Source organism: Dromaius novaehollandiae, chromosome 16 (genome assembly GCF_036370855.1).
Source record: "Dromaius novaehollandiae isolate bDroNov1 chromosome 16, bDroNov1.hap1, whole genome shotgun sequence".
In the NCBI taxonomy this organism is placed as follows: Eukaryota; Metazoa; Chordata; class Aves; order Casuariiformes; family Dromaiidae; genus Dromaius; species Dromaius novaehollandiae.
In genome coordinates this window covers 20,358,239-20,385,646 of record NC_088113.1, presented here as the reverse complement: position 1 = coordinate 20,385,646, position 27,408 = coordinate 20,358,239, and the positions used below count along the sequence as shown (strand labels likewise).

Genomic DNA, 27,408 nt, shown 5'->3' with positions numbered 1-27,408 from the left:
TGCTGCCTCCCGTGCGCTCCCCTCCCGCGGGAGCCCCCGCCCGGGCAGGCGGCCCCCCGACCGCCCAACCGTCCCGGCAGGAGCCCGGGCAGCATCGTGCAGCCGCCAAGGTCAAGGCCCTGGACATCCCCCCAGGGACGGCTGCAGGCTCCCTAAGGCAGAGAAAACAAAAACCCAGCGCAAAGTCCTTCTATCTCATTTTACAGGGTGGGAAATTCCCCACGAAGCCCCAGCTCCCACAGTCAGGGCACCGAGAAACTCGGCTTTCATCATCTGTTTGTATGTGCATGAACTTCCTCTGAAGCTAAACCGGGAGAGACGCGGAGAGGAGGTGGCGGCTGCTTTCGGGCCAGACGCGCTTGGTGCCCGGACCAGAATCCCGTGTTTTTGGGGAGAGCCGGGGGCCGGGGCTGCGCCGAGGGGGCTGCACCAGCCCCGATGCACAGGTTCCCGCGCCCAGGGGCACCGCGAGCATCACCCAGCCGGAGCCCCTGGCCGGGACCCTGCAGCGCGGCGGCGATGGGGAGTAGCTGCACCGACAAAGCGAGGGGGGGGCAGAGCCCCAGCCCGGTAGCTGCTGCTCTCAGATAAACAGCCCGGCTGGAAGGCCCCAGTTTTGGTTTCCATTTCCCACCGCAGCAAGGTGCCTGCACAGCCCCGGCGCCGCTCGCACGGAAGCTGCTGCTGCTGCTCCCCGGGGGCTCGGCGGCAGCCTCGGCCGGGGGGGGGGGCACCAAGCCCGCCCAGCCCGGGGACCCGCTGGTCCCCTTCGGTTACACCGGTGTCAGAGGAGCAGGGGCCCAGGAGGGCCCAAGCAGTGGGAGCGAGGAGCTCTGCGACGCCCAGGGGGACCCGCAGCAGGGACACACAGGGACCGCGGGGGGATGCACGGGGCAGGACCTGCAGCAGGGACGCACGGGGACCGTGGGGGGGGGGGGGATGCACGGGGCAGGACCTGCAGCAGGGACGCACGGGGACCGTGGGGGGGGGGGGGATGCACGGGGCAGGACCTGCAGCAGGGACGCACGGGGACCGCGGGGGGGGGATGCACGGGGCAGGACCTGCAGCAGGGATGCACGGGGACCGCGGGGGGATGCACGGGGCAGGACCTGCAGCACGACGGGGGGGCTCCATGCACGGAGGCTCCCTGCCAGGCACTGCACACCATCCCTGCCGCTGCCTGCAAGGGGAAGTGGGGCCTCCTGTGCCTCCATTTCCTTGCAGGCGCCAGGGAAGCAGGACCTTGGAGTGAGTCATCCCACACTCGCAGCCCTTACGTAACGTGTCCCTGGGTGCGAGCGCTTGGGGGGGGCTGCACGCCTGGGGACGGGGCGAGCGCAGGCCCTGCCCGGACCCGGACCAAGAGCAGCGCTGGCGGCTCGGGGGGGCACCGCGCTGCACGGGGCAGTACCCCCTCCACTGCCGCTCAGGGTCCTGCTGCGGAGGCTGCGGCTTTGCAGAGCCGCGGCTCCCAAGGATGGGGGCTCGCCGGCTGCCGCACTCACCCCTCGGGCAACGCGCGGAGCAGCAGGGAGGATTCGAGCCCTTTTGGCAGCGGAGGGAGACCCGGGTCTCGCCCCAGCATCGGCAAAGCGGCACCGACCTCCTCCGCGAGCCGCCAGCGACGGCAGGAGGAACACGCTCCGAGAGCAGCGTTTTTCCGCCGCTTCTGACGAGACTCCGGCCACGGGGCTCGGGATCCGGGGAGGAAGCAAACCCAGCACCCCCGGGCCTGCTGGGTCCCCCGCCAGGGCTGGGTGCTCGAGTGCTGGTGGTGCACCCCGACACACCCAGCTCCAGGACAGCTGCCCACACGCTGTGACCAGCAGTTCCCATTTACACCTTGCCACCCTTGTTTCTGTTTCCCAAGCACCAAACCCAGCCGGAACCCCCTGCCCTGCTGCAGACACCCCCGGCCAGGCTCCAGCTGGCACCGGCATCAGTGGGAGATGGGTGCCAGGTCCACCCCATGCCCCCCCGGTGCGCCAGCCCCGCTGGTCCTCGAGGGCGAGCAGGTCCGGTGCAGCGGCTCCGAGCTGCCCCATGGGCCAGGGCCGCGGACCACCGCTGCGGCAGACAGCCGCCCTCCCGCCCAGCACCACCGCGAGCCCCTTCCCGGGGCCTGGGCTGACCGAAACCAACCCGAGCCCCGGGGCGAGGAGGGACACGGGCTTTCCCTCGTGACTGCCTGGCACAATTGCTCATTTGCAAGCTGCTCCGCAAGCTCCCTTCGTTATCAGGGCAGCCGGGTGGAGCCGGGGCGCGGGAGCCACCTGTGCCGAGCGGAGCCGGGACGCCCAGACCTTGGAGTCACCCCACGACACCGGCCCACACCCTGCCCCACGCTTCCCGGCCTCGACGGCCGCTTGGGAGCAGCCTGTTGCATTGCTCCTTTTTTTTAAAGTTATTTTTAACTAAAAGGGGTGCTGTGGGCGAGCGAGCATGCAGGTGTACCAGCGAGATCTGGGTACCAGCGAGAATAAATACGTTTTCATAATAACAAACAAGGTTTAAGATACCTAAACTGTTTCCCGTCTACTCACCTAGCTTGGCAGGACCTGGTGTTCTTCGTTTTCTCCGGCCCATTCTGCAACGTCTCGGACCCTTTGAGGGAGTTGCACCGGCTGCCGGAGGTCTCCAAAGCATCGCTGGCTGCTTTGCAGGACTCGCTCCGGCCGTACGAGCTGGACCGCTGCCTCCCCCCTTCCTCCAAACGGGGTCGGCAGCCTCGAAAGCAGGTCCCGCAACAGCGATGCCCCTGCGCTTTGACCTGCTAGGAGGGGTTTGGACCGTGTTTTCAAGCTCCTCCAAGTGCTAAAGGTCGCCAGGCCCAAGCGTTCGGGCCCGCGGCCAGGCGGGATGCCGCGGACGGTGCCTTCGCCAGCCGCGTTCACCGGGTAGGAGGGCCCGGTCCGGCGCTGCACGCTCCCTCTTGGTGCCTGGAAACCCATCGAGTGATTTTCACTCGCGATGAAACTCGGGGAATGCGATATAGGAACTACGGCCTGCGCCCCGAAGCGGTGTGCCGACCCCCGGCACGGAGCAGGCGAGTCCCGGCGCAGGGGCCCCAGAGACCTGGGGCCACACGTCCACAAGGGCCAGAGCAGCTCCAGACCCGCTTTAACAGGCTGCGTCCACGCTCTGCACTGGGAAAAGCCCTTCCGCCAGGCGAGGGGGGGGAAGGAACAGACCAAACGTTTCAACACGGGACGAACGCACCCCTCTGCCTTTGCACGCCCTTGGGGGAAGCGGGAGACAGGAGAGAGAAACAGACTCCCTCAAAAGGTCAGGAGATGCATGCACACCAAATTAAAACCTCATTTAAACCTGAATATGCCTCAAGTCAACTCAGCCGTATTTGCTCAGCACATGGGAGAGGCGGATGTCCCTTTCCTACGTGGTGCACCTCACTGCAGCATCCTCCTGAGCCCCTGTCTCGGCAAGCCTTGCAAGGACGTGCTACCCAGCCGCACCTACCGGCTTCAAGGCCAAGAGCTCCCTTAATATCAAAATTCGTCCTGATGAAAATGCTCACATTACTAAGGTTAGGTTTGAAAACAAAGCTCATTACATACAAAAACTGCAGTTCTCTGAAAATAATCAACAGGTTCCTTTCACCAACAGCTAAGGCAGCTCAAGCCCTCAAGAAAACGTTAGTGACTGGAAGGTCCAAGCTGTCAATAGCCCAGGAGCACTGTCACAGAGGGGACGAGGGACTCCTGGAGATGCTCCAGGCTGGCCAGATTTCGGCACTTCCAACAGTGAGAAAAGAGGGATCAGAGCGCCCGGACCCGAGGCCAGCCCCGCTCCGAGGCGGCGGCTGCGCTCTGGCCCTTGCTAGCTGGAGCAGGGCACGCTGCTCGGCCGCGGAGAGCAAAGCCGCTTGGCTCCGCAGGGCTGTAAAGCAGAGCCAGCGCAGCAGCCGGCACCGCTTACAGCGTTTACAGGTACCACGGGATCCTGCTGCGGGCATGGACTGGACCCTCCCGGCTCACTGGATGACACCATATCACTAAAGCCTTCCGGATGCTACGCTGCCCTTGCTCAGTCCCTGCAACGCTAGAAGGATCCCGCTCGCTGGAGGAAGTGCATTTCTCCTTTGCTTTCCCTCGCAGCAGCCTGGAGAGGAGCCACCCTGCAACGCTTGCCCTGCTCTGCCTCCCAGGAGCACCGAGCCATCCGTGGTCCGCAGCAGGCTCTCCCTTCCCGGTAGGCACTAGGCAGATAGCGGAGCCCTGCAGACACCACTGACCCGTGTCCTTAACTATCTGCGAAACCCAGTTACGATGTCCAAACCGCAGAGTAAACATCACGTCGGGGTAACTAACACGTCAGCCAGCTACCTAGCACGCACAGCGACTTCTCCCTGTCGTCTCAGCTGAACAGAAACCATAGCTGTGCTGCCTCCTTCCCCCGCGTGGGAGGAAGGAGTTAATAGTTACTTACGGAAGTAAGTGAAGTTCAGAAAACTTGCTTGGCAGAAGAGACAGAATTAGCAAATACTGGGCTGGTTCAATGGTTTCAATGCAGCTGTAAACACAAAACTAGCGATTTCTGAATAATGACCTTGCTGCTAACACAGAAACTCTGAAGAAACATGCCTCAACGCAGACGAAGAACGCTGGTCTGTCTGCTGCGGTGGAAAAGGGCAGAGTGGCTGTTTTAAGCAGGGTCACAGAAGCCACATTGCAACCACACACGCTTCATTTCTGTACTGCTCCCCTTGGACCATGCGAGCACGCGCTTGCACTCGCCCATCTCACACCAAGCAAGTTGCTCCTCTTGCCCCCAGCTCTCAACTTCTCCTATTTCCACGGTGCCTCTCTCCTCTGCCAGGACATGACTACACATCCTTTCCTCCTGGCACAGGCAAGGTGCTAAGGCAGCACCCATCCCGCAGCCAGGGCAGAAGATGAAGACTGCTGTTCTCCTCCAAAGCACTCAGTCAGGTTTGCAGGTTGTCATCGAAATTTCCAGCTCCTGAAATTAAAAGCATCATATGCAAAGAAAGAAATCCTTTTATATCATCAAGTTTGAGGCAAAACTTCTCCCACTCACAGATGCAGCAGTGAAATTGCTCAAACTCACATGTCTGAGAAGGTCCACACTATTGGCAAGAGGTTTCTCTTCCTCTCCAGCAGGAAAGTCATCCTCTCCCAATAACACAAAACACTGCGTCTTTCTTAAACAACCCCCAAGCTCTTCTGTGAAGTTTCACTCCCTCTCAGTGTTTTACCAGACCAACATGCAATTGCAGCTAACGAGTTAAAACAAAAAACTTATGTTCCCCATGGTAAATAAAGTCTTCAAATGGTCAGAAAGGACCTCAGTGCATCCCAGACGAGACGCTTTGTAAAGGCCAGAGCAGCAAACAACCAAGCCACCCACTGGGGCCACCCCGATGTTCCCACAGTCTGTGTTCACTGCAGGAGAAACCCTGGAACAACCTTCACCACCGGGCACATCCCAGCGCCCGGGATACAGTCTGAAACAGTCACGACGTGCCCACCATCACGAAGGGTTTGGAGCACTCCTCTGCACGTGTGTGCATGGCAGTGTGCACAGAATATACATACGCATGCATATATATTGATTCGAAGTGTGCTCCTGCTCTGACCTAGTCCTGAATTGCAATCCTGGCTGTCATGACCACACACAAATACAATAAACCAGCAGCACTCTTTCAAAAAAATATTTATTAGCTCATTAAAGTGACCTGTCATTGCTGCTGCTGCCAGATCAAGTTATAGAAAACCCACACTTCAAGCACCCAACTCCTTTTAGCTGGAGACAGTGTAAACATCGCTTCGCACACATACAGCGTATGCATGTCTTAAAACAGGAACAGTTGTGAGACTTGCCGCAAGTTGAATCATCAAAAGAATATTTGCGATTCAAATATTCCACGTTGGTGTTTCAAACCTTGCGGCCCACAGAACATCTTTGCAAACCACGCGGGAGAGAACGACAGCACCCAGCCACCCGAGGAAGAGGCGCCCGGCGAGGTGCTCGTGACCAGAGGACCAGCCTGATGCCGGGGCAGTTGGGCTTTAGAGTTGAACCTTGTTAAGAAGTGCAAACTTCTCAGAGTGCTATTGTTTAATTAGTCTTTCTGCACATTCAACAGTACATTTCTGCCTTATAGCAGTATCTTCACAACCAGAAGGGCTACACAATTTGCTTTAAAATCCCAGAGAATGGGTTTTTGGAGAAAAATAGAAAGAGACCCTAAATCCTCAGAAGTTACAGCTTTTCCTGGGTCTTTGGATTTGTCTGTTCTCTTCACGGAACCAAAACCCCAAACCTGTAACAGTTCTCTCCCGCCTCCTTCGCTGACCAGACCTGGGAAACACACGGTGCTCCTCAGGAGGAAACCTCGCTTAGCGAGCACGGACGAGGCACTGAAGCCATCCAGATCCAACCTAACAGGACCCGCAGCCACCGCACAGAGGGTCTTCCCAGCCGCAGCTTCACGCCCACGCGTGTCCCCCAGACCACCCGTTGGGGCTCGCTCAGGCCCCCGGGGCACCCTCTCCTTCCGCCACCCCGTCCCCCCACGCAGCCCTCTCCTGGGCCGGGAGAGCAGCCCCGGCTCGTCCTGCATGCGCCATCGGCTCACGCCAGACCCGCAGCCACCGCGCCGCAGCGTGCAGAGCTGCACCTGCTCGGCGCCTGCTCTAGGACTTTCTTAATCTTTTGCTACTGCCTCTGCTTCCTTGCCCTGCGACCCTGCTCCTGTCTGCTTTAACACACACTGTCCCAGCTAAGAAGTCTAGAGATAAGGCAGGGCTAACAAGCTAGAAATGGAATAAGTATTCCAAGAGAATAGGGGAGGAAAGCTTTAAGACTTAAGCCTTTTTTTTCCTCTCCAAACAGGGCAGAGCATTTTGCCTTTCCCTTCTTTGGGTCTCTTTCCTCCCCCTCTTTCTCTCTCCTCTGACTTGAATCTCCTTATTACCGATTTCAGCCATTCTCAGTCTCGTTAACCTGTGCCCTCGTTACACTGCTCCCTCCTCCCTCAGCGCAGACAGAGAAAAGGCAGTTCCACCCAGAGTGTCACAGAAAACGTCCCTCCAGGCGAGTCCCCGTGTCACTTCTGCTCCACCTCGTCGGCCACTGTGGTCACCTCGATGGTGGTGGTGTGTTCGTCTGCCGCCGCGGCACCCTCGACGGCGCCCGACGGCACGGTCACGATCGTGCTCCCCCCGGGAGCCATTTGCGTCACGTTCTGGATGGCGGTGCCGAGTCCCGGGAGGGTGAGCAGCTGGAAGGGGCTCACGACCTTGACGACAGTGCTGCCGTCCTGGATGGCAGCTGTGCTGAGCACCGTCAGGTTGGAAGCGTCCGGGTGGATCTCCACGGCGCTGGGGAAGCCGGAGCCCGCGGAGGCCAGCACGGTGTATCCCCCCAGGAGCGGCGACGCGGGCGAGCTCACCGCCGGAGGCTGCGACGGGCTTTTTGCAAGCACGGACGTTGGAAGTGCCGATACCACTTTGCTGAGGGGGAGGTTGGCAAGCTGAGAGACCGGCACTCCTGGGGCCACTGCAATCTGCGCCGGCTGGGACAGGACTTGGGAGGTTATGGCAGCTGGCCCAGACGTGGCCCTGGTAAGCCTGGGACGTTTTAAAGGTGTCGGGACAGAGACTGGAGTTAGAGTCATCAGTACGTTATTGAGATGCTGGGATTTGTGCTTCAGCTCCTTCGCCCGCTTGCGGTGCTCATCACACTGCTGCTCCAAAGCTGAAAAGAGACAGGAATCAGCAGAGCACACCCCAGCCGGGGCCAAGAACAAGCTTCCCGGGACCACCGCCCTTGCACTGCCTGAGGCAGGAGACGCTGGTCCTTCTGCAGCTGGTTCAGCATGCACCAGCTTTAACAAGAAATCCACTGTCTTACACAGAAAGGAAACCCACTACCAGTGATGACAAGGGAAAGAACACTGGCTTTCCTCTGGGGCATACCTGCCAAATCCCGCGTATACTGTTCTCTCGAGCGATCCATCTGACATTTGTGGCTAGCCAGGACCTTCTTGACCAGATCCAGCATGCCAAAGTTCTGGACTATGTTGTTGAGTAGAACGGCATCTTAAAAACAAGACGCAGATCTTTGAGGAAAGCAAAATTCCCAATATAAAGTATTTATCTTTCCCTGGTAAAAGCCATACAAAAACAAACATGTTCAACTGAGGTAGCGAAAAATCTGAGCGAGGACAATGGGGAAGAAGACAGAGGAGTCATGAGAAAGTACAAGAGGTCACTAGCATATAAACAGCCCTTTCCTACTTAGCAGGGATTGTTAAGAAATCTCCTCACACAGTAGCTCGTTGCTGCATCATATTCTGATGGCCTAAATCCCACTTAAGGTCCTATGCCAAGCATTTGTCCAAAGAACTAAAGCCAGCGAACAGGAAACACCAGGCACAGGGAATTAGGTAGAATTTAGGCCACCTGAGCGGCCCCGAGCACTGCTGACAGGCCACCCAAAGCATGGCCAGAGCAGCTTTTAGTAAAAGAATCTGTCCAGCTGGCAGCCTCACTTTCCCCTCCCACACCATTACTAAGCTGAAAACACCCATCTAATTTAAATTTTATGAGAACAGTAAATTAAAAGTGAACCAGTAAAAGCATTTCCTTTTAATTTCATTTTCTATTTAAGAAAACTGATTTAGTTATGATGAGATATGTTCCTATGAAGTTATCCATTCATCCTAAAGGAGAAAATCCACAAACTCCTCTGCTCAGATGATTCTTTCCAACATGTCTGAGCATCCAGGACCAGATCCTTACCGCTGAGCTGCAACGGGGGATCTTGTGCTCGCTCCCGCAAGCCTTTTATGGTCTCCACTAGCTCCTGGTGGAACTCATGGATTACTTCTTCCAGAACACCTGCATCTTTCAGCCCTCGCCAGAAAGCAAAAGCATCATCTGGAGAAAGAGAAAGCAAAAGACTCTCAAAATACTAGGAAAAGGCAATGGGGATTTTAATGGCTCTCTCTAGACAAGTGGCTGCACATCTAGCAGTCCACCAAGGGGATGATGATTTGCTCTGGATTCTGCTTCTCGTGCCTACGACGGTGGAACAAACTCAGTCTCTAGGTATGCAGCAGCGGGGCAAAACCCAACCAGAGCACGTACCCTGAAGGAGCTGCAACTGAAAGAACAAATACTTGTAGCATTTTAAAAGAACGTGTTTTCTCTTAATGCTTCTTGCATGGTCCATACCACACATCTGATCTGGCCAAACAGGCCACTGATGCCACAAAAAAGGCTGCTCTCAATTCAGCTCAGGATGCAAATTAGAGCCAGGGGCAAGTGAGAGACGACAAGGCAGAGCTTCCTTTAGGAATCTGATCTCATCAATGCAGCTAGATGAAGCAGCAGGAACCCCATTTAAGAAACATCTGTTTCCTTAGCTCAGATTACACCAGAGGAGCAAGACAGAAGTTTTATGACGGCTCTAATTTTCCCTAGAGCCACACCAAATGTTTGGCCTATGCTTTGACATTCTACTGCTTAGAAGCAATTTTATCTCAAGAAGCTGGTGCAGTCAGACTGCATACATGCAGGACATAATTCACAGAGGAGTGGTAAACAAATAACCCCGGAGGAGGTTCAAGCAGGCTTGCAAATTAGGGCAGCTCCAGCAGGAGAGTCCCTATTCATTGTCCCTGCTGTTCCCGTCTCTTTTCCGTGCATCTCTTCTGACCTCTCCCCCGGATGTGTTGTCCTAGCGCGTTCCCAAGACATACCTCCAATGCTCGTGGTCCAATCGCTGGCATCCTCGCAGGTTTCTATGGTAATTGTAGCCGGGGATCCATTCACTGCAACCAATAGCAAGAAGAAAAAAAAAAGAAAAAAGGTCCTGATTTTTTCACTATGGTTTTCACAGGCTCCTTCTGAGCGAAACACTCCCTTGCTGCATTTCTGTAATGTTCCCTTTTTATTGCATATGACCAGTTTTATTTGAACTTTGCTTTCCAAGTCAAATCGAGAGAGGCACCCCAGCGAGGTGCTGAGTCACACAAGACTGCTGTGCAGGCAGCGCTTATTCCTCCACCCGGCAGCACACCACCGCAGGCATTACTTCTGCAATCCTTGCGAAGGGACACGTCCCCAGGAACGGTGGTGTTCATCCTATTTCCCCCCCCCAACACACGCACTGCTATTGCATAGGGCAGAAGTCAAACGGATTTTGAGCCCAAAACAGTACATTTGTGGCAACCCCAAAGTTCACAGCTCCGCTGGACTGGCCCGGACACGGGGTTTGCAAAGACAAAAGTCTCCGAGCAGGCGGGGTCCCGCCTCGGGAGAAGAGGCCTCGCGGGGGGCCGCCCTGCCCGCCAGCCCCCCCAGCTGCTCCTGCGATCTCTGCTTCCCGCAGCTCAGCCAAACCCCTGCGGTATCGTTGCCATAGAGATGAGGGAGCCGCGGGTCATTTGAGCCGTACGGAGGGAAATCTGGGCCAGAGAGGCTGCGATCGTTTGGGGAGCACCGGGATGCAGCTCCGAGCATCTGCAGCGCTCGGCTGCGATATTGAATCCAATCGCTCTGTGCCTTTCCCGTGCAGCCAGCAGTACTCTGCTTATTTCAACGCAGCCGGAACCCGGCAGCATGGGAAGTGTCTCCTCGTTAGTGAGCTAATTTCCATGATTACATTTAATAGAAATGCGGAGAACAGGGCTGCGATTCCAGAGCCCAGTGTGGGTGCAACATGCACCAAAACAGACACCAGCCTCCACGGTTACCGCTACCAAAACACCGGGCTCAGCTGCTGAAGGCTCCCTGCAGAGGCAGCTAGGGGATTCGGCTCATCTTCGCTCAGCTTCTTCAGAGCTGATTATGAGCTTAGGACCCGGGGGGAAGGTGGAAGGGTGTTTCTCAATTCTCAGTAACGAAAGGATTTGGGAAATATAAAAGTATTTAGAAATTAGGGAACTTTCCAAAAAATAGTTACCTGTAATTACAAGTCAAATTAAGTTTAGGGCTAAAGCTACATAGCCACAACATCCTTTAAAATCCATTTTTATAAACTACACGCATGAGGGCAAATAAAAAAAAATCTGTTGTATTCTCTGGTTCTCTTTCATCTTTCATCAGACAAAAATGATAAATAATTCAGCCAGGGAGCCTTAAATGAAAATGCTTAAATTATTCAGGAAGAAGTCAGTTTACAGCTTTGAAAAAAGAAGTGCAGTAAGAGGGACTCCCAACCTGGCATGCTGCGCAACAAGAGAAACCATGCTGATCTCGGACCCCCAGCGATGAGCACTGAAGGACAGCTAGCACCTGACCAGCAGCTAGGACAGAAGATGACCTCGTCAAGCAACGACTACCGCTTTCCTGCTTTCCGTACAGATCAGTTGCAGTCTTCTGCTTCAGCTACAGAGTTTGGGGGTAAGACAGGATGCAAGAAAGGCAACTCTTCAGGTCATGCAGTGTTACAGAGCACCTAGGTGAATCATTACATCTCTGCCAAGATGCACTCTAATAGTGCCTCTGCCTAGCTCTGATATGGGAAATCCTGCAACAGAGCAGGGAGAAAAAGTAGAGAATAAAAACAACCCACAAAACCAAAAAACCAGAGGCAACAATAAGGGGCATTCATTATGCAGCATTATTTATGCTTTAACTCTTCAAAGCCCCTGCTGAAAGGGTGCTAGGAATCACTGAACATACCATCTGCAGAAGCAGGAGTGAGAGGAATATACTCTGTTGATGTCTGGCTGGTCAAAGACACCCTGGCTCCAGTCAGGTCAATTTTAGTGCTTCGGCACGTGTTCGAACAGACTTTAGCGTGCTGGTAGAAATCCAGCTCTCCAGAGTCCATGATCTTCCTGCAACACAGGGAGCAAGCATGAGAACATACTTGCATCAACAGGGCACTGACAGATTGCTGAAAACCAGCTCCTGTCTGGACGCAGTCAGAGCCTCGCACTCAAACTTGTCAAAATCCTAGATGAAAAGCATAGGCTGTACTTTCTGCTTTTCTCTTCCTTTACCACAGTCCTAACTAGCAGGCAATGGGAAAGTGGGAGGAAGCGTTCCCCTGCAAGAGAATCAGTTAAAAAAGTGACCTCCAGAATTCTGTTTAATAGGCCAGCAAGAATGAGAGCAGACAGAGGCAACAGTCTGGATTTCACTCATCAAGTTTCCCTGCTTCCTCATCTTAGAGACAACATTAACCAAGAGTTAATTAAAACAGTGCCCACTTCCACAGCCTGCTCCATACTGGCCACTTGTACAAATCTGACCACTATGCGCAATACGTCAGCGAAGTGTTTTAGGAGGCCACGATGGTAAGGAAAAAGCCCATCAAACATATCACGTTGTGGCCGAGGTAGAGAACTAGAACAGATTAGAATTTCTGAATACTTTTCTACCATATCCCAAATTTTTCTGCAGGATCAAACTGCATTAGGAGCTTCTTTGATCACGAATGAGTCCGAGGTGTGATGAATTGATGGCTGGTCTTTCCAATGATTTTGTCAACACAGAGACAAGGCTGCGCACAGGGAGGTTATTAGCTAGTTAAGCAATATGTGACCTTATGAAAATGGAAGGAGGAAGGAAGGCACACACTTAAAAGAATGCTGACTGCCTTGGAAGTAAATTGTATTGAACAGCTAGAATGAGGAAAGAGGAAGAGGGACCAAAAAAGGTTTGTTTGTTTTTAAATCACTTCTCATTGAAGCATACCATCCTGTCCTCTCCTTCGCTGCTGCACATACAGATTAATCACTAAAGGAAGGAAGATTAAAACCAAATGAATTTCTGATGTCCTTCCGCAGCCTGAAAGGAAGCAAACTGCAACAGGTGCCCAGGGTAACACACAGTGAACAAAGATTTACGGCAAGTGTTAAACAGGGTAACAGAACTTGGAAGCGGCTCGTTTCCTAATTCGAACAAGGCTTCAGAGTGGAAGGAAGTGGTGAACCCTTTCAAGACTTGAGGCGAAAGAAGTTAAAGCAGTGCACACTGGTAGAATTAGTGATCTGTATTACAAAGGTAACAGAGGCCACGATGAAGCTCCACAAAAGCAGAACCTCCAGAGCAGGATTTCAGCACTCTAAAAAGATTCCTCTCCAAATCTGTATAATCAGAGAGGACAAATTTCTTCAGTCCACAAAGATTAGCACATTTCAGAAATACCTTTTCTTCTTCATTGAAACATTCAGCTTGGGCTGAGAGACTCAAGACTCACATTAACTTTTCCCAGGGATATATTCCTGTAAAACTAAAAATACCTTTAGAAATATCAGGAAAAGTTGCATGCTCTCAACAGATCTTCTGCTTGATAGAAGCCTTCACAGGAATTTACAGTTTAGAATCCAATTTTATAACTTAGCAGTTTAACTCTGCTCTGTGACATTGTCAAAATCCTCCCTGCAGAGCTCTGTGGGATCAGCTGATCTGTTCTGAGGACATTTCCCCAGCTCGGTGGGAGCAATGCAGAAATACCTCTGAGCATGTCCACACTGCCGTGGGGCTCCCACATGAAAGCAGCAGAGCTGCCCTGTCCTGCTGCTCTTCCATCTCCTCCTCTTTTTAAAAGCAGGGAAACATCTGGCCTTCGGACAAGCTCGTTGCAGAGCTGGTCCCACCCCTCTCTGCACAGATCTTTCTGCATAGAGGTCTGTGATTTTAACTAGGTGCTCTCGCTGGACCTGAAACTTGCTTTTTGAGGGCAAGAGGGAAGGAAGGAGAGCGGAAGGTCTCGGTCTGGTCCCCACATACATGGCCGCAGCCTCCAGCAGGAAGGTCTGCTGTGACCTCAGCCTAGGACTGAGGCAGCAGGAAGCCGGTTCCTTCCCCTTTCTTCTTCATGCCGCGTAGAAAGAGATAGGATGTGTTTCTGGTTATAAACTAAAATAAGGTCTCTCAGCTTAAGCAAAGCAGGCTGCAAGATCAGCATACATGATCTTCCTAATCTAAACAAGTTGTCTCCAAACATCCCAAGCCTTTGCTGGCCAAGAACAATCTTAGCTTCTTACGACTTGCTTCCACGGGGCTGCTGGGCTTGCCTTCACACATTCTTTGCAAAGTTTTTTCCTTGAAAGACCTGCCTTACAAAGTATAAGCCTATTATGTAAAATCTACATGGAGCAAAAGCTGCTTAGGAAGAATAAGGGAGACGCCTGCACTAACACAGGAGAACGCAGGCAAACACAAAGCGACTCAGTGAAAAGACTGTGAAAATACTGACAATTGCTAGGGAAAGAGATGATGTCTTTTTATCCTGCCGAGAGGCAAAGAGAGATTTTAATTGAATCACAGTCTCAGGTCGGTGTTTGAGATGACCATAAAAGAATTAAATTCTGTAGTTAAGGCCAGAGAAGATAAATGCTTGCATAAATAAGCTTTAAATAAGCCTTTTGTAAAAAGGTGGTGCAAAGCAGACAAATGTGTGTTAGTTTATGACTAGACTGATTTCATTTGGTAGGTCATACTAAGAACCTGTGTACGACACAGCCTGACCGCTAGTTGCCATTAAAATTTGCAATGACGTTATGACAGATGAGAACTCAGTATGGTTAAAGTTGTAAAAAGACTGCGGAACCATTTGTTGTCCCAAATTATTCCCTACACACAAGGATAAGCAAAGCCATTGGATGGACGATATTTGGGGCCAGGCTGTTTATAAGGAATGGTCAGTGGTGCAATCGTTCTCTCAGCAGCATGTGTCAAAGCTGTCCCATCCTACCACTTCCCCCCAGAAAGAAGAAATCCCAGCTGTTGCTGTGCACACACAAATAAAGAGACTAACCGGAGCATGATCCCATTCATCCGGATCGCCCGCTTCCAATCCTTTAGGGTTGACTTGCCCGCCAAGTGGACAAACTCTTTGGGACTAATTAGGTGATCATTAAACTGCAAAAGGGAGAAATGCAACATCAGTGTGACATAGCACAACAAATGAAAGCGTGCTCCGCAAAAACGGTTCACCGGGCGGCAGCAGGGCTGGCTGCATAAGTGATATTTCCTGGTGCCCAGCAGCAGAGTGGAACTGCCTCATAGGCCAGAGCTCAATAAATTGTTTAAAAAGAAAAAAAGAAAAAGAAAAGGCTGACAACACTTCCATGCTTTAGAGAAAGCTGACTGAACTCTGAGTTAAGGCCATGTCTAGCTGGAAGTCAAATATTACTTTTATATTTAGTTAGTACTTGCTAATTAAAGCCAAGAGTTTGGCGCGCGTGCAGTATACAGGAGTTTGCTAGATGCCCAACCCTGTTCCATCCCACAAGAGCAAGCAGGAAAGCCAGGCAAAACACTTCTGTGGTTTGTGCAAGCTATTGGCATCAGTGGGCTGCTCCCTGGCCCTGTCTAGCTCTTACAGTATGGTGAGCTTCAGCTTTGGAAAAAGCTTCAGTTTTCAGAGAGCTTCAGCTCTGATACGCTGCCACTATCGAGCAAGCAGACTAGCAGCAAGAGGCGGAGTGCTCCTGCTCCCATTAGGATCCCGACTTCCCCGCGGCATGCTACCCAGCACGTAAATCCACAGAGCCGTGCCACAGTGATCTCAGTGGAAAAGGGAGTAGTGCTATTACTACTTGGTCTTTGACCTCCCGCAGAGTTTGCTATCAAACACAGCAATTGATATCTATTAAAGCTCTGACCTCTGTAACACTGCACACCCAGTTCCCCGAAAACTAGTTTTAGAGAGTTGGCATATACTGCATCAGTAGCCAGCTATTCCCCCTTTTCTTTTATTACCCAACACACCCAGCTGTATCTGAACTCATGAGCTAAATAAAAAGCAATCTGGTGAATCAGGCAGCCTGCTAAAGAGCTGCTTTATGGTCAACCTCCGTAAGGATTTCCCAGGTCCAGGCCCCTTTTCAGCACCCACGTCAGCCAACGCAAAGCTCACACTCACAACTACTGCATGGCATTAGCTACGTCTCCCTAACAAGTGCATGGACCAAAGTGCAAAGAAAAAATTGATTTTAGGCAACAGCAGAAGCAACTGATCTGCGCCAGTACCTGTTTCTTCAGAGACAGACAAGGCCTTCTCTCCCACAGTGCGGAAGGGCCATCCTTTGGAAGAGCCCCTCACAATACAGCCCAAAGGAGATACTTCCTAAACAGCGTGTTTTTTAATCAATGTCTAAATGCCACTGATGCCTTGGTACAGTATCACAAACTGTGTTCCTGCATTTGAAGCTTTGGCCCTCCTCCCAAATCCATGCAGACTTTAACCATGAGCCATCCAGGACAGAGTAGAAACCATTCAACAGCTCCCCCACCAATAAACTTTTCACCAAATTCTCAGTTTCTCTCAAATGGAACAAACAGTGGAAGTGCCCAAACTTCTTCAAAGCGCTCTGATGCACAGCTAAATGGAAACTGCATCTCTCTATCCAGGAGTGTTCAATTTTGCTGAGAGGACAAGTCAGGGACAATACAAGGCAGATGATAAGAATTTCCCCTTCTCCCACCAAGACGTGGCTCTGATGCAAGAAACGTTTACCAGAGGTCTGCCAAAGAAACAGAACAGCCCAGGCAAGTCCAGCGCAGGCACTAGACGGCCTGGCCCCAGCTGAGAAACGTACCTAAGAACCTACCTCCTGCCCGCACACAGACGGGTCTTTCATTCTCACCTGCACACACTTCACGTTGATCCCCGGGCACACAAATTTTCGCCATATCAGGTTGGCTTTGCTGTCTCCGCAGGTGATAGGGTAAACAATCTCTGCCTCCAAACTGTCTTCATCTTCAGCCATCTTCACTTCTCACGAGGAACAGAGGCAGGGACAGATCAGAAAGAAACGTGAGTCGCAGCTCCTGACCAGCCATCGGGGGTTACACGTGCAGTGGTAGAGCACAGCTTAAAAGCTCAGGGTTAAAAAATGCAGATGGGTTCTGTGGCCATAATTCACTCACGCTTTATTAATAAAATGTACATTTTATTACAAAACGTACAATGTAAATTTGCACAAGCGAATTTACGCACACCCAGCCACAGAGGAGTGCATGAAACCTGAGAGGTCAGCGGCAGAGTTGAACATTACTTTTGTTTGGATAAAATGAATTGAATTATGTCACATTCACCCATGTTTTTACACTGTAACGGCTTCTTTTTAAGGCAACTTGGTCTTCTAAGCCTCCTGGAAGAGGGTGCTGGCACCAGGGCCGATGCCAGGCACGGCTTCCCAGCGCCAGGAGAGGGCGGCAGCACTCCAGCAAGCAAGGCAGCCGGCTCCGTCCCCTGCACCCACCGCGGCAGCATGGATGAGCTCCCCAGGCTCCTTCCCCAAACTTGTCACAGCATCCCTGCTGCCTGCAGGAGAGCCGCAAAAGCACGGCCCGCGGCTGGCGCCAGCCATCCCCGGCTTTACGAGGCACCAGCCGGACCCTCCTTGCCTGCATTCGCCCGGTCCCCGGGGAACCGCGCGTCGGGGCTGCCGGCTCCGTGGCGCGCCCTTAGCTACAGGCTACTGCAGCGTCTGCACCTACCTAAGACGGCTTCTTTCAGATGCGTGGAAGCTGTAAAGGCAGCGGCAGCCGCAGCGGCTGCATTTTCCGTCTCCAGAGTGTCTTCATTTATGTCACCGCTGGTAAGAGAGTTGAATATGCAAAGTTAAGCAACATGGAAGTACCATCCCCGTTCCTGCTCTCTCCAGGAGGCCCCGCCGCAAAAGTCATCTGTACTGCATTTTCCCACAAGAGCGAGGAGTCAGCTCTGATTTTGAGAGGTTCAGGTCTGTTTTTCTTTACAGAGATAAAAGCCCACCACCAATAAGGGAGTAACACTGCCAAAAGCCAAGCTGTCTCTGCCTCATGTCGCTTTTAATCGCAGCCCTGTGAAGCTCGCTCCAAGCCAGCATGTCCCCCGCACGCCGCCCTGGGCTCCAGCGCCCTGCCGTGCTCGGAGGAAGCTGGCTCCGAGGCTGCTGTCAGCACAGCGGAAACTTCTCTCAAACCCTCATTTAGAAGTTTCTGCCAGCCACTGGCAGCTTCTCCTAAAAAGTTTCCCCAGAAAAACATGTGTGAAACATGCTTCCACTGTCTGGGCAACGGACTAACTAAATCTAAAGCAAAGCAGCCGTACTACTGAGCTAGCGCGTTGGCTCTGTGTTTCCCAGGAGCAGGGCCTCAGAGCAGCACAAACACTATAAAACAGCACAAAACCCAGCAAATCCAAGAACATACTTAATGTGACACAAGCTGTAGACCTTTAAGTTCCAACCTCTTATAATTCAATATACATACAATAACCACAAGTTAGCTACCTGCCGACAGCAGTGAAAACTGCCTTCGTCTTCCTCACACCAGACATCTCTTGGTGCTTGCTGATGGAAAGAGACCAAGAAACAGCTCTGGGTGGCATCCATGGCCTTACTGCTCGTCCGTTCCAGCTTCCCCCGCAGAGTACAGACAAAACGCCAAACCCAAGCCCTTCTGCAAATGGCTTAAGTATACACGCAAATGTAAAACACCTTTAGCTCTTCTGATCTGGGACACTCTCCTCACCATCTTCTTCCAGGAGATTCCCATGCAAGAAAAGCTCATGCTGCTTCTCCATAGACTGTATCTGTGACTCCCAGCCAGCTCTCAGCATGAAAGACTACATGACCATTCCTAATGGCTTTGAATGTACATTTATTTGTTATCAAAGAGGACTGATCTAACTACCGTAGCAAATTTACTCTACCTCTTTGGGGTCCTGCAAAAGGGAGCAGGAAAAACAATGAGAGTTAACTTTTCTGATACTTCAGCAGCTTCACGATGTATAAACTGTCTCCTAAGGAAGACTATGAAGAACGTAAATCTGAAGCCTGTCCTGTTCTGATACCATGGGTGAGTAAAAGCAATGGGCCCAGCGATTCACTGGTGCCTGTATTTCCTACAGGCAATGCTACAAGGACAAGCAAATGCAGGAGCAACTGGTTTTTCCATCCTGGCCTCATAACACACAGCTTCAGGGTGGAACCGCAGCTTCAAAGCATCGCTCCCCCCTCGAGCTGCAGGGCAAGCAGCACGCTCACACGGGGCAGGTGCGGTACGGAGACCAGGGATCTCGCGTGGGAAGCATCTGCCACGGGGCGAGAAACTCGAGATCCTGCTCCAGAGAAGTGAGAGCACAGGGGGAGCTGAAGAAAGGCCGAGTTTTGAAAGAAAGGCACTGCACGTTGTCATGCTGCCTCTGCAGCTCGCACTGACCAACCACCCTGACCCAGGAAGCATCGCACCTGGAAGGGAGATGTGGCAGATGATGCAATTTGACTCCAAGGCAAATTCTGAGCCAATACATTTGCACAGGTCCATATTCAAAAAGTGGCAGTTTGACACAAGAGAAGCAGAAGGATTTTAACCTGGTGTTTCTTCACCAATTTGCTACTTAGTTCCTGCATTTCTCCAGAAAGCCTTGGAGAAGAGCCAGAAACACCACTTCAGCAGGACTTCAGGGCTGCAAGGGAGGCAGCAGCCACCTCTGGCGTGCAAACTCCACAGTACCGATTCCGATCCTCTCACCTGCCATCAGGCAAGAAAGCTCCACTGACTTCCCCAGAATAAACACCCCGGCAGAAAGTCAGCATCTGCAACAGGAGAGTCGCAGGGAGCTTCCTCCAGGACTTCAACTCACCTCATTTGTGTCACTCTCAGAATGACTGAGAAGCATTATGGGGTTGGGAACACTAACCCAGCCCACAACTTAAATTCCTTCCTTAGGAGAAAAACAAAAACTTCAACAGCCTGTAAGAAAAATTCAAGTGTCTAGATGAGGAAGTCTGTTTCTACCACAGAGATGTACCTGGGGGAAGAGGAAAAATCAGCCAGTTTTTCCTCACTGCTTTCCCCCATCCTGTTCCAGAGAAACAGACTGAAGGAGAGGCAGATGTAGAAAGGAGCAGGAGAGATTCAAACATCTTCCATGCCATAGTGGTTCATCCCATCAAGTAAGTATGTGCCTTAGCTGGTTGTCATGACAAAGCTGTGGGAGGCAGCAAAGCTCACGTTTCATCGGCTCGGATCGGTCTCAAGTTTCTCCCCAGGAGAATCCATAAAGCAGATGGGAGAAAAAGAAGAAATCAAGTGTTGATAAAGCAATGGGCTTGCTTCTCCTTTCTGTACTGCTCTTACCTGGCCTGAGAGGTCTCCAAAAACAACTGCACCAGGAATGCTAACTAGAAATACTGGCCAACTGATTGGGGCATAGGCAGAGACCTTTTCCAATCACACCTGGAAGAGAAGCTTCTTGCTGACAATTACTCTTTTTTCATTTACCTCTTTTTTTCAGTCAATCCAAAAAATATGTGAACTAATTAAGCCCTTAAACATTGGTTGTATTTTTTTTTTAAATGGCAAAAACACACCCAAAATAACTCTACAAAAATGCATCAACACCAAGCTTTGTCATTTTAAGCTGGGCCATTCCTCTGGGCTCTTGGTTTTTAAGTGCCTCATAAAATAAGAGTTCGAAGCCTACTTCCCATGCAAGCAGTGACCGAGACGAAGCACAGGAATCCCAGCTCACGCTTTCAGCTGCTCTCCTTATGAAAACAGGGGCTGGAAAGAGAAAGCAGAGGAGGAGGAGGAGGAGACCAAAGCAGGCTACCGACTCTTCCAAGGAGGAATGGGAGCCCCTGCTAAGGCAATCATCCAAATCTAGAAACGAGACGGTGGGTGGCTCGTTCTGCTGTCTACCATCAACGCTACAAACCTGTTCAGCGAGAGCAGTTCAGTGAGGCAGTACAGGAGGATTCTTGCGAGTTCTGCTACAGGAGCCCAAAATCCAAATCCTCCGAATCTACCTGCCGCGATCGCAGAGCATGGACGCGGAGGCAAGAGGAAGATGCCCGGAGGAAGCCAGCCAGCCATTCGCCAAGCTCAGTTCATAAAAAGCCTTCAAGGAATCTCTTAGTGCTTGCAAAGACTCACTCCACCCATAGACACAGCTAAATAAAAACCATCCTCTCTCCACTCTATAGCGCTATCCTGCTTCTGGCTATCCAGAGACACACTGGGGAGATGAATAAAGGTTCCCAAAGCAAAATAGGAGGAAAAAAAGAATCAAGTGAAGCCAAACCAGCAGAACGATGGGAACAGAGTCCACTTTATAACATAAAAGCCATACTCTGATGCTCCTCCCCAGAGCCACAGGGAATCTGTGACACAGAAATAGTAGGACATATTGGAGGAAACAAGACAAATGTGTTTTGTGAAGAACAACAAACAGCCACTTGCTACTCACTTATATCAAACACAGGAACTGCCGAATCAGACCAACCTGCCTGGAGCCGGCTGCAGTTGTGAACTTTGATTTTCTGCCTGCTGAAAAAATCCAAGCTCTAGAAGCACTAAAAATATATCTGGGCTCTGGATACAATCCAGTGACACTCTGAAGAGAAGTAAAGCAAACAGCCTCTTACTACATGGGGTTTCCAGGTATAAAACAAGCACTGCTCATGTTGTGAAAAATCTAGGAAAGTCCGAACAGAATAAACTGAAACAAACAGCAGTCTCAGATCTAAAATACCATCAAAAAAAGCCAGAAAAAAATTTTAAAGTCACACAAATTCACTTTGTTTTTTGAGAAGTGACATTGCATTCAGCATTTTGCAGTTTCAAGGACACATCTGTTCATATTGCCAGTAGAGATCCCACTTGTGCTGCTTACAGAGACAGCAGAGAGTTTTCTTGCAGAGCTTTGCTAAAACCTTGACCCCCAAACCGCCCCCGGGAACAGCAGTTCGGCTACACTGCAGCCGGTGCGCGGCGGATGCAGACTCATCTCTTTGAGGTACGCAGCTCAGTGCATCCCTTAGGAACGGTGAAAAACACTGATTTAGGCGCTGCTGCTCAGGTCCATTCTAACACCCACGTCCATTCAGACACTCCCTGCGCCCCTTAAAAGACATTTTCACCCATCTGTCTAGAAATCTTGTTTGCATTGCTTTTTATTTCGGGTAACAGGAAGGCAGTTTGAACACACCCACGAGAGCAGAGCTGTAAAGGGCAGGAGCGGAGCCTGATCAGAGCTCAGGTCGCCATGAGAGGTGCTCGGCAGCGGCGTGCAGCAGCACAACCGCACTGAATTTGCACGGACTCAGCGCACACTCTCCCAGCGGCGTCAGTAAGAGCAAACCTGACACGGGGACTGTGCTGGTGTCACCGAGGTGCCACTGGCTCAAGCGATGCAGAGTAAAACACCCCGATCGGCGAACTACGCGATCCCTGTTTGAGGGGATCCGGCCAAGCAGCCCGAACGGCAGCAGGACGCTTTGGAAATAGCGTCACACGAGCAAAACCCCAGGCCGGCTCGTTCAGCTCCGTGGTGTGCAAAAAGTCACAGGAGATGCTCGCTCCCACCCCGAGCCCTGGGTTTCGGGTCCTGCAATACGGGGCTTTCAGCACGTAACCGCTGCGTCGCTGCTAATTACTTTAACGTGCACGGTGAAACCGTTTCTTACCCATGCTGAGAGAGGTTGGTGGTCACGAGCACAGTTTTCACCTCTTCCACGCCGCTTCCATCCACCGCGTTGTCGGGCGTCGTCACCACGACCACCTCCTCCATGTGCACGCTGACGTCAGGCGTGGCCATCGGGGGGGACGCGGCGGCGAGCAGCCGAGCGAGGAGACCCCACGGGAACGGCCCTGCTGCCGAACGGAGGAGACGGGAGCGAGAAGAGCTGCCGGTTAGCGAGGGCCGGGAAGGGAAGGACGAGAGGAGCGGGAGCAAGGGTGCGGGGGGCTGCAGGCAAAGCCGCGAGCCCAAAGAGAAGATCATAACCCCCAGCCCACTCCATCTCCAGCCGGGGAAGGAAGGTCCATAAACCACAACGCACTTTGCAGCCTGACCGAGGACGACCTGCAGGGCAAGGGGCCGCGGGATGCAGCACGCGAGAGCGCACGCAAAGAGGAAGCGGTCCTACACAAAACCGCGTTCACCTAAGGTTTTAAAATTACATGAAGAGACACATTGAAGGTGTGATCCCAAACGCTTTTCAAACTATCTGTTTAAGAGATTTTAGGCTGCTGGAGGAGCTCACTGTCCTCACGCTGCAGCCCTCGCGAGGCAGGAGGTCTCGAGAAATGACGGAGAAGTCCTCCCACCCTCCAAACTTGCAACCAACACCACGACTTCGTGCCTGCAGACGTGAAGTGACAGCCGAAAACCATTTTGAACCCAGTGTTTCTAATAAACCAGCAATAGCTTTAAGCCAGTGTTTAAGACCGGCTTCAGCGCTGTTTTGCCCCCAAGGACCCGTTGTCTTTTTGGGATAACGCTATCGGCCTCCTGCAGCCCCCCTTTGCCGCGCCTGGCTCAGCACGGCTGCGGGGAAGGAAAGGCACCAGCCCCCGAGATGCCCGAGCCGGCGGCCGCAGCACTGCCGTCGTGCCCCGCGCGGCCGGGCCCTGCAGAAACGACCCTCCGACTCTCCGCGGCGGCTGGCGTTCGGAGTTCGGTTCTGCTCCCCAAGCGACCGTCGTGTAAACCAAAAGCGCCGGTTACGGGAAGGGGCCACCTCGGCGGCCCGCGCGCGCCGGGGCACCGTCCCTCTTCTCCCAGCCGTCGTGCCGAGCCCGCGGCATCGCGAAGCCCCCGGCGGCGGGGAGGAGAGAGGCCGGAGCACTGCGCTGGGGGGCAGGGGGGGGTCCCTCACTGTGCCCCCCCCCCCAGCAGCTCCCACGCGTGAGCCCAAAGCAGCCAGAGCAGAGGCCGCCCCGTTGCAGAGCTGAGTCCCAAACCCCCCCGCATGTAACGCAGCCGTTAAAACACCAAAAAACGCCCCAAATGATGCATGTGCCACCCCAAGGGGGGGGGAAGATGGGGGGGGGGGAGCTGAGGACACACAGCCACGTGCCCACAGTGCGGGGAGGAGGGGGCACTGCTGGGGGAGCCCCCGGAGAGGAGGGACGCACGGGTGCTGGTGGGGGGCACGCGGCGGGGGCAGAGCTGCACTGTGGGGTGCACAGGGGAGCACGCAGGGGGTCACGGAGTTGCTGCATGGCTTGGGGGGTGCATGGGGGGGCAGGGGGAGCGTACAGGGGTGCATGGAGGAGTTGCACGGGATGGGGGGGCACTGAAGCATGGGGGGGGCTGCATGGGAGCACACAGGGGTGCATGGAGGAGTTGCATGGGATGGGGGGGCACTGAGGCATGGGGGGGCTGCATGGGAGCACACAGGGGTGCATGGAGGAGTTGCATGGGATGGGGGGGCACCGAGGCATGGGGGGCTGCATAGGAGTGTACAGGGGTGCATGGAGGAGTTGCATGGGATGGGGGGCAACACCAAGGCATGGGGGGCTGCATGGGGGCACACAGGGGTGCATGGAGGAGCTGTGTGGGGTGGGGGGCACCAGGGTGTGGGGGAACTGCATGGCAGAGTTGCACCAGGGGTGGGGGGCAGGGGAACATACAGGGGTGCATGGAGGAGTTGCATGGGATGGGGGGGCACTGAAGCATGGGGGAGCTGAGCTGCACACAGAGGGGTGCACGGGGGAGTTGCAGGATGGGAGTGGGTTCCTGGGGGGGAGTCACAGCAGGGGAGGGGTAAGGGGGGGGGGACAGGGTGCCCGGATGGGGGGGGTGCCGGGGTGCAGTGGGGGTGCTGGGGGGGGTTGCACCGCATGGGCAGTGCTGGGGGGAGATGCACGGGGGAGGGGTGCCCGGGGTGGGGGGCGTGTCCGGGGGAGCTGCCCCGGGGGGGGTATCCCTGGGGGTGGGGGGGTGCCTGGGGGAGCTGCACGGGGTGGGAGGGGGGTGCCTGGGCGGCAACCAGCGGAGTTGCACGGGCGGGGGGGGGGGGGGGGTGCCCGGGGGAGCTGCCCCGGGGGGGGGGCGGGGGGAGGCGACCAGGGGAGTTGCACGGGCGGGGGGAGCTGCCCCGGGGGCAGGAGGCGGCGGGCAGGGCCGGGCCGGGCCGGGCAGGGGGCGGCGCGGCGCAGCGCGGCGGGGGAGGGCGGGCGGGCGCGGGGGGCCCCCCCGCGGCGGGGCGGCGCGCGCGCTCCCGCCGGCGGCGCCGGGCGCGAGGCCGTGGGGGGGGGGGAGGGGGGGCGCGTGGGCGCGCTCACGCTGGCAGCGCCGGGCGCGAGGGAGGGGGAGGAGGAGGAGGAGGAGGAGGAGGGGGGGGGAGGGAGAGCGGGGCGGGCGGCCGGGCGCTGCCGCCGTCTCCCCGCCGCCGCCGTAACGTCCTGACGCTCCGCAGGGACCCGCCGGCCGGACGGTGCGTGCGGAGGCCCCGCGGCGGCGCCGGGCCCGGCTCTTACCTCCGGCCGGGTCCCGCGGCCCCGCGCAGGCTCCGGCTCCCGGCGCTCGGCTCCTTGTTGGGCGGCGGGCGGGTGGGTGAGGGGCGGGCGGGCGGCAGAGCGCGGGGGGGCAGCGGGGCTCCGCCGCGCGCGGTCCTGGCCCCCGCGCAGGCGCACGCCGGGCCGCCGCTCCTGCGACTTATTTCGCGGGGGCGCCGCGGCCCGAGCCGGCTGTGAAATAGGTGCCGGGCCGGCGCAGCGCGCATGCGCGGGGGTGGCTGGCGGGAGCGGGGGTGGCGCGCGCCGCCGGGGGGTTCCCGCGCGCCGGGGCGCTGCTGCCGCGCGGGTTCCCGCGGCCCTGCATGCACCGGGGGGGGGGTCCGTGCACCCCCGGCTGTGCCTGTGTCCCCGCGGCCCTGCATGCACGGGGTTGGGGGGGGGGTCCGTGCATCCCCGGCTGTGCGTGTGTCCCCGCGGCCCTGCATGCACGGGGGGGGGGGGGGTCCGTGCATCCCCGGCTGTGCGTGTGTCCCCGCGGCCCTGCATGCACGGGGTTGGGGGGGGGGTCCGTGCATCCCCGGCTGTGCGTGTGTCCCCGCGGCCCTGCATGCACGGGGTTGGGGGGGGGGTCCGTGCATCCCCGGCTGTGCGTGTGTCCCCGCGGCCCTGCATGCACGGGGGGGGGGGGGGGGGGGGTCCGTGCATCCCCGGCTGTGCGTGTGTCCCCGCGGCCCTGCATGCACCGGGGGAGGGGGGGGGGTGTCTGTGCACCCCGGCTGTGCGTGTGTCCCTGCAGCCCTGCATGCACGGGGGCGGGGGGGGGTCAGTGCACCCCCGGCTGTGCGTGTGTCCCCGCGGCCCTGCATGCACGGGGGGGGGGGGGTCCGTGCACCCCCGGCTGTGCGTGTGTTCAGTGCAGGGCTCGGGCCCTGCCTTTGCCGTTCGGCCGCAGCACTGGCGGTTTGGGCCCGCGCTGGTCCCCGTGGCACCTCCGGGCACCCCGCCGCGCTGCTCGTGGCCTGCACGGAGGCCGGGGGGGTGCCAGCTTGCAGCAGGGGTGGCCAGGTGCAGGCAGCCCCCTGGCTCCCTGCCCGCGCAGGGCTGCGGGGCGAGCGGGGGCACCTGCGTTCCCGTGTCCGTTCGGGGATGCTCGCGTGCGTGGGGCTCTGCCCTGCTGCCTCGCCACCCGCTCCGCAGCCCTAATAAAAATAAAGGAGATAAAGAAGTTTTCTGAAGGCTTTTTACTGTCCTTATCAGCAGGGAATTACGGAAGGTGAAAGGGGAAACCGTGTTTTGGCCCCGGAGCCTGTGTTTGAGCCTGGAAGCGGCGCTGTGGGGAAGCTTTCAGAGTCTGCGGGGCTTTTCCGTACGGTTGGGACCCGCACTGCGCCCGCGAGCTCCCTCCCTTGTGTTGGGCATCTCCCGCCTGCCTGGGACGGCGATTTGCAAACCGTCCTGCAAACCAGCCCTCTGTGTTTTTATGTTGTGGGTGGGTGTCCTGCAAGGGCACGTCTTGCCTGGGGCCCGGGGCGACGTGGGGTGCCGGCAGCCATCCCTGCCCCGAGCCATCCCTGCACCGGCCCGGGCTCCCGGTCAGCAGGATTCGCTCCGTGACTTCCCAGCGGATCCATCCAATAGCCTCGTGGTGGCTCATGCAGCGCTTGTTTTTTCCAAGGCGCTTCCTTTCCTTTTCCATCCTCCTCATCCCTATTTCCAGGCCGATGCTGCCAGAGAGCTAGTTGCCAGAACACTATTCCCTCCCGTTCCTCCCAGAGTTCCTGTTTCCCGAAGCCCCGTGGTCGTTACAGTGTGTTTCCCTAGCCGCTGTCGTCCTCCCTTCTGCTTCTCCTCCAAGGCAGCTACGTGTCTCCAGTGACCTTAACTTGCCTGCTAGAAACGCCGGCGGCAAGCGTAAGCGGTGGATGGGCGATGCAGCGCGGCGGGGACCGTCAGTGCAGGGCGAGCGCGGAGTGATCCTTCCCTGCTCGAATTTTCCCTAGTCCGCGGCCTCGCAGAGCACAAGATCTTCTCGCTGCCGGATTCGGGGCGCCGGGAGCCCCCTCGGCTCCTCTGCAGCCAGGCTGCTGCAGGCAGTTTGCTCCTTCGCCCCCGCCGTCAGGCTCGCTCAGCCGCGCTGCCCGCGAGGCTGCTGAGAACGGACTTGCTGTTGTTTTCCAAACTTCAGCTCATGGCTCTGCACCCCCGTCCCCGGCCGGCC

The 27,408-nt window shown here is 55.3% G+C and overlaps 1 protein-coding gene across 4 annotated transcripts; it reads right to left on the bottom strand.

Annotated features, from left to right (window-relative positions):
- Positions 1–5,678: 5,678 nt before the first annotated feature.
- GMEB2 (glucocorticoid modulatory element binding protein 2) lies at positions 5,679–25,354 on the bottom strand. 4 transcript variants are annotated; one of them, XM_064521666.1, is made up of 10 exons: positions 25,212–25,354; positions 22,412–22,598; positions 17,454–17,551; positions 16,598–16,728; positions 14,764–14,867; positions 11,676–11,833; positions 9,749–9,820; positions 8,787–8,924; positions 7,962–8,084; positions 5,679–7,740 (listed from the first exon to the last, which is right to left on the bottom strand). In XM_064521666.1, exons 2-10 carry the CDS (start codon positions 22,540–22,542, stop codon positions 7,091–7,093), a joined length of 1,605 nt encoding a protein of 534 aa, XP_064377736.1. In that variant the 5' UTR covers positions 22,543–22,598; positions 25,212–25,354; the 3' UTR covers positions 5,679–7,090. The 4 variants fall into 4 exon arrangements, with proteins under 4 accessions (XP_064377736.1, XP_064377737.1, XP_064377738.1 ...); XM_064521667.1 differs by having other exon boundaries at positions 22,412–22,595; XM_064521668.1 differs by having other exon boundaries at positions 16,598–16,725; positions 25,212–25,351.
- Positions 25,355–27,408: the final 2,054 nt, after the last annotated feature.